At 58.6% G+C, this 18,809-nt stretch overlaps 1 protein-coding gene across 1 annotated transcript; it reads right to left on the bottom strand.

Annotated features, from left to right (window-relative positions):
• Window positions 1-17,312: 17,312 nt before the first annotated feature.
• On the bottom strand, window positions 17,313-17,908 carry LOC117640135 (vasotab-like). The gene is made up of 3 exons (XM_034376396.1): window positions 17,791-17,908; window positions 17,570-17,710; window positions 17,313-17,495 (listed from the first exon to the last, which is right to left on the bottom strand). Exons 1-3 carry the CDS (start codon window positions 17,885-17,887, stop codon window positions 17,413-17,415), a joined length of 321 nt encoding a protein of 106 aa, XP_034232287.1. The 5' UTR covers window positions 17,888-17,908; the 3' UTR covers window positions 17,313-17,412.
• Window positions 17,909-18,809: the final 901 nt, after the last annotated feature.

Here is an 18,809-nt window from a genome sequence, read left to right as displayed (position 1 = left end):
GCGGCGCGACGTTCTCAGTTTGGCTCTTATTTCGGCGTGAGTAGTATGTTGCCCCCATAGTCACCGGCAGCCATTCCGAATGGTCTTTGGTGTCGCGACAGAGTGGTCGGCTACACCTTTCCTCGCGACTCGGCCCTCGCGCCTCTCGACCAGCTGACGAGGGTTGGCCCTTTGAAACGGACACCTCGACTCACACACGCACACACCCAAACAACAACAACAAAAGGCAGGCGGACAGCCAGACAGAAAAGCGCATGCACAGCCTGTTCCTCCCCGGCCGGTTGCACCGTGACATTGTGCGATTCCCCGCCCCCTCCCCCTCCCACCAAGACAAGTGCGGAGGCACCACGTGCACCGCGGGCAAGGCGGGCATGGCGGCAAGGCGGGGAGGGTGGCTAGGTGCGGCGCGGCGCGGGGTTGGGGTGCCGCTGCAGCTGGCTGGCGCTGGCTGGAGGGACCCTTGGAGGGAACGTGCCTCTGCATCCAAAGAACTCTATCAGCCGGGGAGCGGATTCAAAGTCGTGTCGATGTCTGGTGGGCTGGACGCGGCCGCGGCCAGGTCCTGCGAGGACGCCCAAGCCCGAAGGGACAGCGAACGGACGCCAAAGGGACAACGAAAGGACGAGGAAGAGACAACGAAGAGGAAGGGAGGCTGAAATAATCGCGTGACGGCGTTCAGCGATAATGGCCGGACATTTATTCGCTGCAAATTCGGCCGGAAATGCAAGTAATGTCTGACGGGCTCGCGGGGCTCGCAGGGTGGCTCGCAGGGCTCCTTGTACCTCGCGGGGAATCCGGCCACGCTTTACGAGAGCAAAACGTGGCCCGCCCAATTAAACTTTATGTGACTTGACATTTTATTCGTGTGCTGCTGCCCTTGCCGAGGGAGGTCCGCAGCAGCTTGTGCCTCCACAAGGAACGGTACTACTCAACAAAAAAATGTAGAGAATGAGGGAATAAAAAAATCTCACGGTGACTCACGCAGCACGGTGTATTTTTTTGTGAATTTTTCAGGTCTTTTTTGTCGGTAGGAAGTTGTCTTTTATACCAGGGTTGGCAGCACTAGCGTGGCCGGGCGCGGCGCGCGGCGTGTTGCGCCCATGTTGGCGGCCCCGGAGGCCCGAACGGGCCCGAAGGCACTGGCGCCACCCCAGCAGCTTCCAGCAGCCAGCCTGTGTTCACTTTAAAATTCAATGTACGATGCGGGGCTGGAGGGGGAGGGGGAGGGTCCGGACGGGCCCAGCCCAGCGGACGACAGTCGGAGGGGCCTCTCGGGCCGCCCGGCGCGCCCGGCGCCCGCCTCGACCTGCCAGCTACACTGTTCTCGCTTCTTTGTATGAAAGTTTGCTCAACGTGCAAAAAAAATACTCATCACTAAGAAGGAAAGCCAGATCTCGAAAGCAGGGCGCAGATTTTAGAAGGCAGGTCATAGGTTTCTAAATGCGTCAGAGATTTGCAAAGCTAAATCCAAATGTATTGGAACCAAAACTCCTAAATGTTTCCGATCCCGGCAACCATCTAAGTTTCTATGTTCCAACGCTCAAAAACACACTCAAACGCTGCACGCGCGCTCACTGATGAGCGTGTCTGGGCGGCCGCCCTTCCCGGGCCGCCAAGGCCGCGCCGCCACCACAACAAACTACAACTGCAGTGGATGATTGCGCCGCGTTGCGCCGCGCCACTGCACAGCTACACAAGTTTGCAAATAGCACGGCGGAACGGCGGAACAAGGGCCGGAACCAGGGACAAGGGGCGGCAGAAACCCCGCGCCGAGTCGGCCCGCTATTCGGTGCAACTTGGCGATGGCGGCGCGGACTTGACAAAGACAGGAGGGACGACGTACAGGCTGCACTTTGGCGGCGGACCAGACGCATTGTCGCCGAGCCACCTGTGCTACGAAAACACGGGGACAGCGCCCCGCGGCGCCGGCCAGGGGACGCCGAGGTTGGCACACCTGTCTGACTTGCCGGATCGCGCAGCCCGCGCCGCGGGAGAGGCCGCGCCGAGAAAACAAGTCTCATTCCGAACAGGCCTCAGTCTCTCTCGCCCTCGTAGGACGTTCCGCTGGGGTGCGAGAGAGACGGAGTTGCCCCGTTGTTTGGAACGAGACCCCTGCTGCCGAATATTAAAAGGCACCGCGGCGTGGCGCGAGAGGAACGGAGTGGATACAATGGCCGATCTGCTGCTAATCGCATTTGGCGACGCGTCAGAACAGGCATTGCGACAACACGCCGGCCGGGGGGTGAAACTGCGTCAGGGCCGCGTCAGGGCGCCGTCACTCTGTCTCTCCCCAGCAGCCCCGGGTTCAACTCCGCCTGTCGCCAGTCTTTCCTCTCTCTTTCTTATTTTAAAATTCACCGCCTGCAGATGGAAAAGACAAAACAAGAGAACGCCAGAGTGAAGCGGATGAGTGGGGCCTGACGCGGCGCCTCGGTAAGCGTCGCGCATTTTCACTTTCGTTCTTCCTCTCTCTCCCTCCCCGTGGCCCCAGTCGAGGCCCCAGTGGCCTTGCGATCCCGCCCCGCATTAGCTTCATGGCGGCACTCAGCTTTGTCTGCCTGCACTTGGCAGTGCTTGGCAGTGCTTGCCTTCGCAGGTGTGGCAGATGGCACCTTATAACGCGGGCCGGGGATCAAAGCGGAATCGTCTTCCCACTCCGTCAAGCAGCCGACGGATGAAATGAAAGGAAAATGGCCGAAGGAGGAGGCAGTTGGCACCGTTCAAATTCGCACTCGATTTTTTTTCTCCCGGCCGCGTACTGTGCCTGCTGTAGTTTCAACTCGGGACAGTTGGTTCCAGAGGACGATTTGAGTCGCGGCTTGAATCCGCGGGCACCCCGGCCCTGAGATAAATGCGCCTCGTTACGAGGTGAATTAGTTTGCGCGACTGTACGGTCGCGCTCTACAAGGCGGTGACGATGCAGACAGAGGTGAATTAGTTTGCGCGACTGTACGGCGCGTCTACAAGGCGGTGACGGTGCAGTCAGAGGCCGCGGCGGTGGTTAATGAGGGTCATTTCGCGACCCAGCAGTGAACCCCAGTCTTCTGGCTCACTGGCCTTTCGGCCGGGCGAAGCGGCGAAGCGGCGGAGCAGCGGGGCGGCTCTCGCACCTCATTCACAAACAGAAGAAACAATTTGTCCCTCCGCACCCCTTTTCGCGCGCTTCGCACCCTCGGCTCGCGCCTTTCCTTGCATTTAAACGTTATTGCTTTAAGCCGGTCCGTTTTCGGAATGAATCCCGTATCTGCCGCCCTCGTTGCCCCCACCTCGTTGTTGTTGTTTTGTATTGTTTTCCCCGGCCCGTGGCGCCGTGGTCCAGCGCAGGCTGCTGTTTGTGTAATTCTTTGGCCCTGGCGTTGGGCGGCGGGCCGAAATGGCGACTATCGTTAACACTTGTGGCGTGGCCAATCTTTACGACAAGCGGCCCATTTCTATCGCCAAATGGCCTTCCACCGCCATCGGACTGTCCACCCCGCCCCGCCACCCCGCCCCGCCGCCCCGCCACCCCGCCCGGCCACGCCGCCACCGGCCGCACGTGGGGCGCAGTGCCGATACTTTCCGGATACATCGCGGTTGTTTTTGTGTTGCCTTTTTTTAATCGATTAATCTAATGATAATTATTGACGATGCTAAACATCCTGCGGGTGGGAAAAACAACAACAAACACACAGAATGAAAAAGGAAATGTTGCGGGCATATTAAATTGCAGGGGGGAAAGCTGAAGGCAGCATGGTTGGCCGCGGCCAGGGCGGCGGGGCGTATAATCTGGGTGTTGTTGCTCATAAGATGGTGTGGAGACGGATTTTTGTTTTATTTTTTTTAATATCTCGTGCTGGGAGATCCTCACAGGAGCGGGCCGACCTGAGCGTCTCTGCCTGCCTATAAACCTGGACGGTCTTAGCAGCGTCCTGGTGGCCCCTCGGTGGCCCCTTGGTGGCCCCGAGCCCCTCCTCCCCCAAGTCCTTCCGGCCTTGGAAACGCCCCCCTGAGCCGGAGATCAGAGTTTGGCCTGCAAGGCAATGTAACACGGTGGCCAAAAAAAGAACGGAAAAACAGCAAAAAAATAAAATACGCGGGTAAGCAAGAGGTATGAAAAATTGGAGGGCCGTAAGTCACTTTTGATACGCTGCAAGGGACAACGATGACGGTACAAAGTGTGTACCAGCGCAAGTTGGCGCGGGGTGTGTCGTGTCGGGAGAGGAAGAGCTGTCAGCGGGAGAGCAAAAAAGAGAGAGAGGAAATGCGCGGCCCCTGGTTATTTCGCTCCAACTCACTTGCTCCACACAGTGTCTTCCCCCTCCGGCCCTCCGGCCCTCCGCCGCTGCAACAGCGGGGGGTGGATTCGGAGGCGGGATGGCCAGGGATTTGGCACTCCGGGACTTTTTATGTCCGGATTAGGGCTGCCAGCTCGGCAGCTCGGCCGGCATCAGGAAGGAGGAGGGGGAGGGGGGGGGGGTCACCTGGCGCCACAAATATTGCGCGCACTCTTGGCTTAATTAATTGCGAGACTGATTGCCCTTCACCTTCTGGGCCTTCTGGGTCTTCTGGAAAAGGGATTCGGGAGGGAAGACACCTAAAAATGGCCGCTCGTAAATTCAACGGCTCAAGATTTTCGCTGACAAAAAAATATGATGAAGTCGTTCTCGACGACTTGACGCCCCGCTGCTTCGGGGCGCGAATGAATGCGTAAGTGAATGGCGAAAACAACCGCGCGTTGAAAACTATTGGCCGCTTTTAAAATCCAATGGGGAAAGGGAAGGGTGAACGGTAGACGACGTCGCCGCCTAGAAAATGAGACAGGCAGATTCCGCGCAGTGTTTTATCTCACTCCGTCTCTCTCGCACTGCTGCGGGGCGGCCCGCGAGTGCGGGAGAGACAGAGAGGCGGGCGATATGAATATTCAGGACCGCGGGAAGACCTTCGGGGGAAATGAGCGAGACACTCGGCGCGAAATAACGGAGGCCGAGAAGAGAAACCGAAAGCCGTCGCCGCAAGGACACATTGCAATTCAATTTTTTAAAGTTTTTTTTTTTTTTTTTCAAAATTTGGTCGGTGGATTGAACCCGAGCCTTCTTCCTATAGATTTTTCTGAACCAGACGCGGCGAGGAGATGATGGCGCCTGGCGGGTAGGCAGTCCCGGATGGAGCCCTGTCCGACGGGACGGCATAGCGGCGCGGGGCTCCCAGCACGCGGCCCTAAAAAAACAACAACAATTTAACACCACCAGCAGCAACAAAAACAAACAAACTCACTCGCCACAAACGCGAGACGTGGAAATTTTTGAGAAGTAGCTCCCCCACATGGCACCCCGTCATGTCTCCGATTCAAAATGCCCCTCCCCTCCCCCTCTCTCTCACGCTCACGGGCTGATGCGCCCCTTGATCTTTCAGACAGCAGCACGGCTCGTGGCACCGCTTTGCTCTGTGAGGTATGAACTCGCCGGAGAGAGACAGACAGAGAGAGGCAGCCAGCCGAACGCATTGGCAGCCAACCGGCAGCCAACCGGCAGGCAGAGGCCGCCATGGGCGCCACGCCGTCAAAGGCAGCCCTGTTTCTTCACCGCCGCCTTCGCCTGCAGTTTCCGTCCTGCCGTCTCCATCATGGATCCGCGGACCGACTTTTTGGCGCGCGATTTGAATGAAAATCGGCGCGCTAGCATCGAAAAACTCGATGCAGTAATTACGAACGATATGTGCGTGCAATCGCCGGGCGATGGCCAGCACGGCCAGCCAGACGGCAAACTCTTTGCCGTTTTATGTGCGCGGATCGGAATGAAAATAAATAGAGATAAAAGTGGTGCGTCCACCCGGCGCTGCTCGGCCTGCCCGGCCTGCGGACGGACAATGACTGCTCAGAGGAGGGGCGAGTTGAAGTGTTGGCCATTATTTTATTTCCGGTTCGAGAGCTCGCGCTCTGCATGCAGTGCCTGCAACCTGCGCGGCGCCGAGGCTTGTCCGAGACGGGAAAAAAAGGAAGAGCAGCGACGGCAATAAATTGGGTAATCGCGTTTGCGATCCCGTTTCTGTCAAAAATAGCCGGCTTTCTTTTCCTCAGCGTTTCCAAAACGCGCACACAAAGCGCTTAAATCGCAAAAACGCACCGGAGGAAATTTCCGACCATATGCAGAAAGGCTCGCGCGTGTTGTGGTGCACTGCTCCTTGCCCGCGGAAGTTCCTTTTTAAAATTATTGGGAAAAGTGTCGTTTTTTCGATTATTGCGATTTTCGATTTGGCGAAATCGGAAAATTTTGATTATGCATTCTTATTTTGGATTAATCGCATGAAATCGCGATATATGAGAAATCGCAATCGCGATACTAAAATTTGGAAATCGCCGTCCCTAAAGAGCAGCGAAACAATAAACTTGATCTCTCTTTTGCGTTCCCCCTCTCTCTGTCAACTAGCCGGCTCTCTTTCTCTCTCTCTTTCACTCGCGCACACAAAGCAGGTTCAATATTGTCATTGCACGGAGGAAATATGATTCCGAGATATGCAGAAGTCCGCCCGTCCGTCTGTTTGATCTGTTCCTTGCCGCGAGTTCCTTTCAATTATTGGGAACAGTGTCGTCTTTTCAAAGTGCAGAGTTCGAGGGGCGCAAACGGAAATTTTGAATGAAAAATTTATTTTAAAGGAAATTATGATAATTTTCATGCTCCACAGAAAGTGGGAAAAATTATATATGTTCTTAAATTGTTATTTATTATTTTTGAAGAAAAAAAAATATTTGAGTGACAGAAACGGGTACCCTCATTTTGGCAGGAATTACCCCCCGGGTCTCCCTCGTGAAACTTACTCTGAAAGAGCGGAGGGAAAAAAATGTAGCAGCTTGCGGACTCCGGTGGGCCAAGTTTCATCTGTGACCCTATCTTAACCCAGGCCTTCCTCCAGACAGACAACAAGACCACACACACACGCGTACACACCCACACACACCCACACACACATACACGCCGCCGCCCCCTGTGCCGTCAACCCCCATACCACACCCTCCCGCCCCGCCATCCCCTCCCTCTGTGGCCGTAGAGCAGGGAGCTGGTTTAATATCAGCGGAGCCCTACTCATCTATCAGATCCCAAACAGACTGGAGTTTTATTAAAACCCGAGACAAGGACGCGATGCGCCGCGCGCCGGCTGGGAGTGAGAGAGAAAAAAGAAAGAGGGAGGAGGGGGAGAGAGAGAGGGGAGGGGGAGAAAGAAAGAGATGCCGCTACAGAGAGAGGGCCACGCGAAGCCGCGCCGCGGAAGGGCGGCAGCAGAGAGACGGGCCGAGAGGGAGAGAGAGCATCTCTCTGTGAGTGTGTCTGTAAGTGTGTGTGTGTTTTGGAGTCGAGGGCAGGGGGGCAGAAAGCTCCCGATACGGACCGCTTCTGTTCCGCATCCGTTTTCGCCTCACCGATAATCCGCTTCTTATCTTACTTCGCGCGACTTTACATGATAATCAGAAAACAAATTCGCCGGATGAAAAACAAGGGGAGGGGGATTTTTAAAAGGGATTAGTCATTGTGAACAAAATTAAAATTCAGAGCTGGCTTGTTGGTGCCCATGTTCTGGCCTCTGGCTTGCCTTTCTGTGTCACGATTTTAGTACCAAGTTCCGGGGCTTCCTCCCAAGCTTGGACCGCACCTCTTGTAGCGTACGACGGGCAGTCTCTCTCTTACACACACACACACACACACACACACACACACACACACACACACACACACACACACACACACGGCGACACACCCACACATACACTCCACTTACTTGCGCCGGGGCGGCCAGGGCCGGCAGGCGACGTAAACAACGCGGCCACACAAAATGAGCGGCCCGGGGAGACATCTTTGGAGATGGAGGTGCGCCATCACTTGTGGCGTGGAGGTGGAGGCCGAGGCCACTCCGTGCCAGGGCAGCCGAGGCAGCGCTCGGTGTGCCGGTGCGGCGAGGCGTGGCGTTGCAAGGCCCGGCCGAGCGAAGCAGCGCGGCAACCGCACGCCAGCGTCGGGGCACTGCGCCAAACCGGATGCACGAACCGAATTTCAAGATTCGAAAACAAAGCGCGATGTGCGACCTGGCGCTGAGGCACACGTGACCTGGCTCGACGCTCAACGTGACAATTAGGTTAGGTAAGGTTAGGTGAGGTTAGGTTTGGTGGGGTTAGATTAGGTTAGGTTAAGACTTAAGGACTTAAGTATTTAGATTCTTCATCGTTGAAGTTTTATTGAGACGCGTCATATGTGCGGGGCTTTTGAAATTGCAATGAAGATGTGTGTGTGTGTGTGTGTGAGTGTGTGAGTGTGTGTGTGTGTACGTGCGTGAGGGCCTCGCCAGGGGCCCACTGGGCTGTGTCAGTGGCGTGGTGGGAGGGCGGGTGAGGCGGGGCGGATATTTTGCAAGGGGTGACGCATGTATAAGCGAACAAGTCCATATTTTTAATAATGTGCGCGCCGCCCTGACTCCCTGACTGTGTGTCGCCCCGTCCCGAGCCCCGTCCTCAGGCGTCCGTGCACCCTGCGCCAACCCTGTAAAAAGAGGAACCGGCCAAAATTTATCAGTTTCACTTGTTGTCTGAGTTAATGGTCAGAGTGTTTAGCCAGCTAAAAGAGGACGGGATGCAGAAGATCATAATCTTAAAAAAACGGTTGCTTTCTTTCGTCCAAATTCCTTGTAAAACTCATTTGGTATTTTTATTTTCTCTCGCTAAGATGGCGGACGCTGAGGGGCCTGGCGAGCCCCTCCACGCGCCGTCGTGCCGTCGTGGACTCGGTCGCTTTTTGCCTTTTTGTTCTCTAGCCCGGTAGCGCGGATGCTGGCCGTGCTGTGCTGGCCGTGCTGCGCGCGGGTGGCGCGGTCTCGTCGCCGCCATGGACGCCCCGACGGCCCGACGGCCTCCACTGTAAGGCCCGCCCCGCGGCGCCCCCCACCGCGCCACGCGCTGCCACGCCCCTGTCGCTCCATGCTTGATCCGTGCCGCCGAGCAGCGCGGCAGCCGATGGCGCCGCTCAAAGAAAAAGAGAGGGAGGCACAGTGTGAAGAAAAGATTGCCGGGGAAAGCGCGGTCGCGGTCCGGCTGTCCGGTCGGTACCCATCGGTACCGCCTGCCAGTCAGTCGCCGCCACGACGGCCAGCCCGGGCAGGGCAGCCAGGGCAGCCAGGGCAGCGGCTCGTCAAGGCCAGCCAAGGCCGCCTCCCCTCTGTTTGCGGCTCGGCCCAAATCCAGAGGGACGCAATTTGTAAATAGCGCTCGGCTCGCACGCTCCGGGCGGGGCGGGGCGGGGCCGCAAACGCCGACATCGTTTTTCTCACCCCGCAAATGGCCCTGTGGGACTGACTCGACGGACCGGGCCGTCACCCCCCCCCCCTTTCCCCCCCTCCCCTCCCCCGCCGCCGCGGTGGCTTCCGCTCCGAATCTGGCGACACCTGGGAGGACCGCGGCGACGGCGGCGACACCCGGGAATGGCCCGAACGGATGATGCAGACTATAACACGACTGAAACCGAAAAAAACCAAGTCCGTACCGTATGTACTCCTGCGTCAAACTGGATCGACCTGGGAAACAAATGACTGTCGATGGGAGTGGGAGGGATGCAACTCGTTGCTCGCCCCTTCCCCCACCCCCGGGTCCAGGCGGCATCAGTCAGTAAATCGCTACAATCGAATAAAACCCACCTTGTTGATGTGTGATACAATCTGCACCCCCCGCGCGCGCTGCACCCTCAGCGTGGGTGCGAGAGAGAGAGAGAGAGCAAGCCGTTCCCACGGAGCGCGGCGTAAATAGAGCCAGGCATACTGAGTAAATAATAATAAGGAGAATCTGCCGGCCGGGGACGATGTCCCGGGACATGCGCCGCCGCAGGGCCGCCGACGGCTAGTGGCGGCTGGGTCTCGAGGGGAGGCTCGTGGGACTGGTGGCACCGAGACACCGCCCTGCACGCCCTGGGGCAACACTTTGGTCTCTATCTCTCGCACGCATGGCGCGCGGAGCTCTCAGTTTGTCCTGCCTTCTTTTGTCCGATCTGGCCCTGGCCAAAATTCTCCTGCCAGTGAATCGGCCGAAATTTCGTCCGACCTAGCTCCTTGTACGCCGCTCTCCGCCACCGAAATCCGCGAGGGAAGCTGGGCGAGGCGTAGGGCTGACTTCGTTCCACTGACGCGCAGCTCCTCCAGTAGTTTCTCCAGCTTCGGCAGCGCGCCCAGCGCTTCCACCTGAGCGGCCGACGCCGTGGACCGGACGGACCGAGGAAACTTTCAATATGTTGCAAGTCGAGCAAGTGGCGTGACGGTGCGGGGCAGTGCAGGGCCACGCGGCCACGCGCCGTGTCAAACACGCGGCCACCTCCCCGGCACGCGGCGCGCGGCACGCGACCGGCACGCGGCGGGGGAGCGCGCGCACGCCGCCTGCGCGGGTGGCCCGCCCTGGCCCGCCCTGGCCCGCCCTTGGCCCGGCCCTTGCCTGTCTCGCAGGACGGCTAATGAATTTGTTTGCGGCCGAGGAGCAGAACTTCCACGCCGGGCACGGAGGGCGCCTTGCGCGCCTTGCGCCCGTACGCTGTTGCCGAACTCTCTCTATCGCACCTTCGCGGGACGCCCAATGAGTGCGAGAGAGACAGGTATTCTTGGTGGGGATCAGCCCAATCAGCCTGCCTGCAGGTACACTGCGTCGCCCTTGCCCTCTTGGAGGCCGCGGCTCAGCCGCGTACACTGCCAAGAGCGTTTCTTTTGCTTGAGAACGTTGAAAATTGCGGTGCTCGCAGTACGAATATTGTGGCTGAAGGTCAGAAACCGAGGCTGAAAGAGGGTCCTTCGCAGAGTCCCAGACACCGAGCCGCCGGCCGCACGACGCGCACGACGCCGCCAAGTCATCACGCCGACGTCATAAATAACAATACGGCGGGAAACCGCATTCACATTCACGTCCACATTCACATTGCCGTCGCGCCCTCGCGGCATTATTCATTACCCTCCGGAATTAACCGGCCACTGATATAAATATTGAAATAAATATTGACTGCGTCGGCGTGCATTCGGGTGACGGGCGGCCCAGCCGCGTGCCCGCCGGTCTGGCGCACGCCGCGCGTCCGCGCGTCCGCGTGCGGCCAGCGACGGGGAGGCTAGCCGGCGCGGCGCCGCGGGGAGGCGATCCGTGAAACGAGAGGACTTGTTGATGTTGATTCCGACTCAAAGCTCTAAGCGGCCTCGTTTTTTGCTCGTTTAATCTCAATCTGACGCGCGGCTCGCCAGACAGGCATGGGCACCGGGGGGGCGCCGCCACGCCGCTACACAGCCGCTACACTCCGAAAAGCCTCTGGCGCCCCATTTGACGCAGCGCGCGCGGCGCCGTTTGACGCGCGCTGCTGCCGTCGCCCTGTACACAATGCACGAGGCGAGGCGCCGCGTGAGGCGGCAAGCCTCGGCAAGCCTAGCGTCGCGAGCGCGGGGCGGCGTCTTTTGTGACACCAGCCTCTCCCTCATCTGCACCACAATAGGTGCGAGAAGAATTTCACGCGAAATGTAGAATATTGGATACGCAGAATTCTCTCCCCCCAGCCCACCCCTTCCATGCACAGCAGCAGCAGCACAGCCTCATTCCGTACTCTCTCGCACACACAGTTACTTTCCCGTGTCCGGACATATTGAGTACGGCCGCTGCGTTTGACCGCGCGGCGGTCCGGCCGTTTGGCGGGCCGCGTGCGCCGCGTGCGCGTGTTTATAGTCTTTAGCCTTTCGCGTGCGTCGCGCTGTTTATTTACTTAATACCGCGTGTCACTTGGCTGCCTTCGCTGCAGCCCGCAGGACAAAGCGAGGTAATTTCGGCCTCCCCCTTCTTTCTTTTCCCACCCCAACGCTGCTCTTCTTCTTCTTCTTCTTCTTCTTCTTCTTCTTCTTCTTCTTCTTCTTCTCTTCTTCTTCTTCTTCTTCTTTTCTTCTTCTTCTTCTTCTTCTTCTTCTTCTTCTTCTTCTTCTTCGCCATCATCTTCTCACGCTAATGCGTCGCCGTACAAGACACAGAGAAAAAGGGAAACCCTTTCTTTCCCGTCCTCCGCGAACGAAATTGAAGAATGTGACTGTGTGTGTGAGAGAGAGTGTGTGAGTGTGTGCGCCGCGTGCAATGGAATTCAGGCCTTCCCCGCCGCCGCCGATGGGGCTTTGATGCTGATTTCAATTGCCGGCCTGCTTTGAAGTCGGCTTCCTCCAGCTTACTGTTCCGGGGCCTATGGCCGCCTCCTTCCCCCCACCACGGCGTGCCTTGCCGTGCCGTGCCTTGCCGTCGCTGCAGCGCCGTGTATGCCAAATCGCTGGCAACTAAGGCGGGGCAAAGGACTGTGTGTGTGTGTGCCCGCGCATGTGTGTATGCGTGTGGGCGAGGCTTTACTGCAGTGTAGGGTGAAAGGCGTGGTAGGCGTAGCGTAGCGTAGGCGTAGCGTAGGCGTAGCATGGGGGATGTTTCGTCCCGGCCGCATCCGCACGTATCCCAGCGAGACGCGCCGTGTGTGTGTGTGTGTGCGTGGGTGTGTGTGAGTGTGTTTGCGCGGCCGGGGGAAGGGAGGCCGGCAGGCCCCAGTGCCGCGGGCAGCTGGTGGCGGACAGGGTAGGACTGTTTGGCCACGGCAGACCAGGCCAATTGAACCAGAGCCAAGACGGGGCCCTTCCTGCCCGCCACGCCACACAGCCCTGGGCTGCCCTACGGGCCCTACGGGGGTCGACACTGGGCTGACGTCACGCCGGCCGATACAAACACGGTGCCCTTTTTTATGAAAGTCGTAGGGGAGAATTATAGTGTGGGCCCGGCGGTGCACTGGGGGCGGCCAAAACCCCAAACGCGTTCTGAGCTCCAGAGTCCCGAAACAGGACTCGAGCCGAACGTGTGTCCCCACCCTTGGATTCGTCGTTCGGAGAGCTGTCCATTGATGGGGTCGCACGTTCGGTTCGAGTCCCATTTAGCGACTCTGGAGCTCAAAACGCGTCTAGAATTTGGGCCGCTTCCACCGGCCTTCTGGCAAATCCACCGCGGCGACGCGGGGGTTCCTCGGGCCGTCGGCCCTCGCACGGACTGGCTCAAGTAGCGGCGTGCTGCGCGGTGCTGCGGCCAGTGTGGCGGTGCGTGCGCGCTGCGTGGTGGCAGGCCGAGGGCCAAGCCGAGGGCCAAGCCGAGGGCCAAGCAGGCCGCGGCCCTCGAGTGTCAACACAGCTGGACAGGCGCGCCGTGCCTGGCCCTGCCTCTCCCGCCGCGGGCCTGTGGGGGGTGGGGGTGGCTGGCCGGCCGCGGCGTCCACTGGTCCGCACACGCCGGCCACGCCGCCCTCCGCCCCACCGCAAGGGCTGCTCCACCGCAATGAAAGTGACGTCTTCCCTCCCCTTTTCCCCTCCCGCTCGTTTCATATTTATTTTATTCTTTTTCGCTCTCTCTGCTGCGCGCCCCGCCGATATCGGGGAGATAATGAAAATGATTAAAAGTCGCGCCGCAAAAGGACGAGCGGCCAGCGGCGCTGGGCTGGACCGGCTGGACGCTGGCATGCAGCACGACCGTTGGTGGTCCAGCATCGTTGGCGTTGACGTCAACAGCAAGGGCAGCGAGCGCGCCGTGGCGGTAGGCAGCCTCCGGGGCCCTCCGGCAGCCGTGCGCTCGCGTGGCCTACTCGCCAGGCGCTAGGCACGGTGTCCACGGTGTCCACGGTGTCCTTCGCGGCGCGGCCCCCGGTTGGCCGTCGCCACTGTGCAGCCGGACTCTCTGGACTGTCTGGACCGAGCGTCGCCGCGACGCCCCGGGCGGCTGGGACGGCCTGCGCCACATGTGCGCGGTTGTGCCGCCTGACACTGGCGGTGCTCCACAACTTATCCTCTCCAGTTTTTTTTCTTTTTCCCGCTTCTGGCTGCTTCTGGCTGGACCCAGACTGCGCGCCGAGTGCGGACTGCTGGACGTCGTCCTTTTGTTCTCCCTCCACTGTCTGGCACAGTGCCTCGCACGCCTCGCAGTGTGGTGCCGTTAATCCTTTGCCCTGATCGGCCGCACCGGGCCGCACCGGCTCGGAACGGACTAAGTCGACAGTATGAAGCCGGGGTGCCGGGGCCTCCCATGGCGCTGTCTGACTGTCCGTCTGTCTGTCTGTCTGTCTGTCTGTCTGTCTGCCTGCCTGCCTGTCTGTCTGTCTCTGGTCGAGCTTTCCCAGCGCGTTGTTGCACCTCACGGTTCGCTGGGCCATGGAGGCCATGGCTGGGCCGCGGCGCCCCGACGGGATCTTTGTCGGAAACCAGTGGAGCCGTCAAGTGGCAGATTGACTGAGTCGACGGGGGGCGGCGAGGCGACTCAGTCGCGCCGGCTGGCGTTCCCACGAGGACATGCCAGGAAGGACAAGTGTCACAATCAGATCAAAAATTCAAAATTTTCGCAATTTTGGAACTGTGCCGTACTGAGTCTACGAGTCTACCAAAAGAAGCAATTTATCGTTTTTGTCAGAAAAATACTTTTGGTCGTTTCATTTTCCTCACTCCTTGCAGGCGCGTGTATGCATATCCGGAACGCCTCGACAAATGCAAAGAAGGCGGCGCGGCCAATATTCCATACAGTCGCGCGAAGAAGAAGTCTCTCTTTTTCGAGGGGGATATTACACCCACTTGACGCGGTGAGACACGCGAGCGAGCCGAGCGAGCGCAGTGAGCGCGAGGGTGGCAAGGAAGCGTTCAAGAGGTGTGCGAGAGCGACAGTGCCACAGCGCGACGCGGTGCGCGCGCGTGATCGGACCGATAAGTATCCCATGCGTGTGAGTGTATGTGTGTGTGTATGTATATGTGTATGTGTGTGTGTGTATGTATGTGTGTGTGTGTGTGTGAGTGCCTGTGTGGCGGACGCATTATTCAACAGGTTCAAGTCCCCCTCAGCGTTACTCACACCCCGTTGGCCGCGCGTCCCCGGGGGGCTGGCCCGGGTTGGCCCTGGCCGGCGGCGCTCGGTCGCTCTGTCTCAGTCGCACCCTCGTGGAGCGCCCCATGAGTGCGAGAGAGAGACGAAAGCGATGTTCGGAACAGCGCTGTTGTCTGGCTAGTTAGTGCCTTGCGCGGCGTGGCGCGGCGCGCATGCCCCGGGGGCCCGCTTATGGTGGAGCCGCGACACCGCAGCGACTCCATGCACTGGCCGCACTGACTGGGTGCAACCTGCTGCATCCCTGCAGCCCTGCAGCGCGCCAGGCCGCGTGGCGTGGCGTGGCGGGCCGCACCCACAGGTTCCCACGGGAGGCTAGGACGGCCGGGCGATGGTATCACTGTCATCGAGTGAGAGTGAGATGCACCCCGTGACGCGCAGCGCTGCACCCCGTCATGATGTGTATCAGTCAATTCAATTCAAAGTGTCCAGCGCGGCCTCCCCCTCGCCGAACCGCTCTCTCTTTCCCGCACTGCAGCGGAACTCGCCGCGGCCAACCGGAGCTTTCCGGAGCGCCAGCACTCATATCGACGACTGTTGCCGGAAGCGCGGGTTCGATCCCTGCCGACCGTCACATTTTTTTTTCTTCGTTATTTTTCTTTATACTTTTGAAAAGTGCATGCAGCCTCCAGCGTTTGGTGGTCCGGCACTTATAAAGTCCCCTGCGGACCCCGAAAGGACCCCCAAAGGGCTCCGAGAGGGCTCCGAAAGGGCGCGGCTGGGGTCTTCGCTGGCTGCTCCCTCCAACTTTGGCGAAAGTCTCCGAGTTGCCCGTCAGAGTTCGGAAAGGCAGGTCCCGTGAGTGTCGACGTGCTGCAGGGCTGTGCCTCGCCCTGCCTCCGCCTTCCGTCCGTCCGTCCGTCCGTTTGGCCCACCTATCTGCCCTACCTGCTGTCTGTCTGTCTGTCTGTCTGTCTCCGTGAACACTAACTCGCAGAAAGCCCTCCAGCGGCCACTCTGCCGGGCATTCTTTTCCCGTCCTTTGCTCCCTGAAAGGTGACCCCTGGGCTTGCCCTGCGCTTGCCCTGGGCCCCCAGCTGCGTCACGTACACTGTGCACCCCGAAAGAAAAGTCTCCGGTTCGACTACCAAGAGCGGCGGTGCCTTTTTTTTTCGCTTTTTCCGGCCGGCCGGCGGCGCGCTATCTACAGAGGGGTCGCCTCGCCGCCACCGCTATCATCGCGCCACTTTCACTTTTCATTTTCCGGCGGGCCGCCGCCAGCGCGCCTCTCTCTCGCACTCCGAGGGGCGGCCCCGTGAGTGCGAGAGAGACGGAGCGCCGACGGCACACTGCACGCACAGCCGCCAGGTGCCGATACGCTCGGCAAACAGCCACCGCGGTGACACAGGTGCGGCGCGTGGCGGCAGCAAGGGGCGGGGGAGCTCCCCCAATCACAGCTTTACAATTATTATTTTACCATTTTTAACTACTTCGTCCCGCAAATACCCAGCCACTCGTGGAGGTGGCCTCCTTCACCTGGGCGGCGTCGTCGCGCGCGTCCTCCTCCTCCTCCCCGTGCACTCCTCGGAGGGCAGCGGCCGTTCACGACGCCAGAAATGGAAATCTAATCCCCTCTCGCTTTTAATTAAGTCTTGCCATTAATCAGAAGTGGTCGGAGGTCGGAGGGCGAAGTGAGGCGAAGCAGTCCCCGAAGGAAGAAGCCCGGCCGCAAAATAATAGTGTGGCGTCGACCTCGCGGAAAGGGCGGGAAGAGGCGGCAAAATGGCGGCAAAATGGCGGCGTCTTTATTTCGCGCGCCAAAATCCGGGCTGGACAACAGCGGCGCGACAGACGGCGCAAATATTTGCATATCGGAGCGCCACTTTTAATATCCAGTGCGATGTGTGTTTTATGCCGCTTCGAAAATTAATAAGTGCCTTGCGCGCGCGTTTTCACGTGCGTTGGTGTGGCACTGTGTGTGCGTTCCTGTGTGAGCAGGGCAATCGTGTCACGGCAGTGCCAACTGCAGTCGATGAAGGGGCATGTAGTTTGCACCCGTTACACAGTGCCCCGTACACACACGGCAGCAAACAGACGTGTATGCGCACACATGCGCACAGGCACGCATTACGCCATGTACTTAATTTTTAGGGCGCTGCACGCCGCATCGATTCGACCAGAAGTGACCGCTGGCGCGGCTGGCGCGGCCGGCCGGAGGGAGGGCGGCATGTCCGGCGGTTGGTACGCCTGTTGGACACGCTGCCCCCGTGATAATGACCCCATTACTCGTCAGGCGCAACTGGGGATGACGTCCTCAATGCACCGACACAAAATTCGCAGAATTCTTTACTTTTAACAGTATTCAATATTGCCCGAGTCGTTTCTTCTTTATCGTAGACGTACAAACGACAGTGAGAAAAATTGTAACCGTAAAATTTTCTGGTTGTGAGTTTTTTTTTAGTAAAACATGGAATGTCTTGGTCGCATCATAGCTGTTTTATTTGTTGGAGTACATGTTTCAGGCTTGGCCACTCGACGATTCGTGGAGCTGTTGATGACGTTCTCGCTGGGCCTTACTTGCCGACGCTGGGGCGGTAGCTGCCGGGAGGGGCTCCCTTCTCGTCGACGCAAGCGCACTTGGCCACCACTCTCCAGGCTGGACCGGAAGGGCGGTTATGCGAGAGCAAAGGCAACAGTTGGCGAAAACAAAGCAGCAAATGGAGTACTCACGCTGGCGCTTCTTGCAGATGGTCATGGCGAGCTGGCACTCGTTGCTGAAGGTCCTGTACACGCCCCTGAGCACCGCGCACACGGGGGCGTAGTCCGCGGTGCACACGTCGGGGCAGGGCCTCACGGCGGGGTTGCCGAAGACTGTGTGACAGCCGTTTCAACGAAAAAATTTAATTGCACAGTTAAAAATGATGTTTATAGTGGTTGGCCTCCGAACTGACCTGCCACCAACAGGCTGAGGAGGACGATGACGACGGTGGCTCTCATGGTGCTTTGGAGTGCGGAACGAGACTGCGGACTGCCACCCCGCCCGGCCATTTATACTTCCCGCTGTCCGGCTTGGGCGTGGCCGCGTGACCACACCTGCAGCCATATTCCCAATCGTCGCTCTGTCCTTCTCGCACTGTGGCGGCACGCTCGTCAGACCTCGTCAGAGCGAGCGAGACAGTGCGGAATCAGTCGCCTGTCACTCCGTGTCACTCGCCGGACTTAATGCCGTCTGGAGTCGTGCCTTATCGGTGCCGCCATGCCAGCGTGCCGACGTGCTGTGAGCGCAGCGCCCGTCACGGTCAAGGTGCCCTTCCCCTTCCCCCACCTCCCGCTTTCCACCGCTCACCTCTCATTTGTTTTTAAATTTTCGTTCGTAGGGATGTAAGAGCAAGTAATATTACCGGTAAAGAATGATAAATTACGGTAAAATACGGTATTTTACGCAGTCCCCGGTAAAATTAGTATTTTTTGGTAATTTTGAAACTATTGTTAATTTTGAAATAAGCAGTCCGCAAAGTTTGTCGAAACAGCGTCAAATGGGTAGAAATCGTGGTTTGAGCTGACTTTGGGCAGCCACTGCGTCTGATCTAAGGCGGATAATCGCTCTCCCTCAACGGGTGGCTGGTATTTGGGCCTTCCTTTAGAACACCTTTGTTACGGAGTGCGATTGGCCGCCTTAGTTTGGGAGCGGTATTGCAGCAAAGTTTGTCGAAACGGTATCAATGTGTGGAAATCGTCGTTTGGGCTGACTTTGGGCAGCCACTGCGTCTGATCTAAGGCGGATAATCGCTCTCCCTCAACGGGTGGCTGGTATTTGGGCCTTCCTTTAGAACGCCTTTGTTACGGAGTGCGATTGGCCGCCTTAGTTTGGGAGCGGTATTGCAGCAAAGTTTGTCGAAACGGTATCACATGTGTGGAAATCGTCGTTTGGGCTGACTTTGGGCAGCCACTGCGTCTGATCTAAGGCGGA

Source organism: Thrips palmi, unplaced genomic scaffold (assembly GCF_012932325.1).
Source record: "Thrips palmi isolate BJ-2018 unplaced genomic scaffold, TpBJ-2018v1 HiC_scaffold_12, whole genome shotgun sequence".
Lineage (NCBI taxonomy): Eukaryota > Metazoa > Arthropoda > Insecta > Thysanoptera > Thripidae > Thrips > Thrips palmi.
This window is presented reverse-complemented; position numbering and strand designations above follow the sequence as displayed.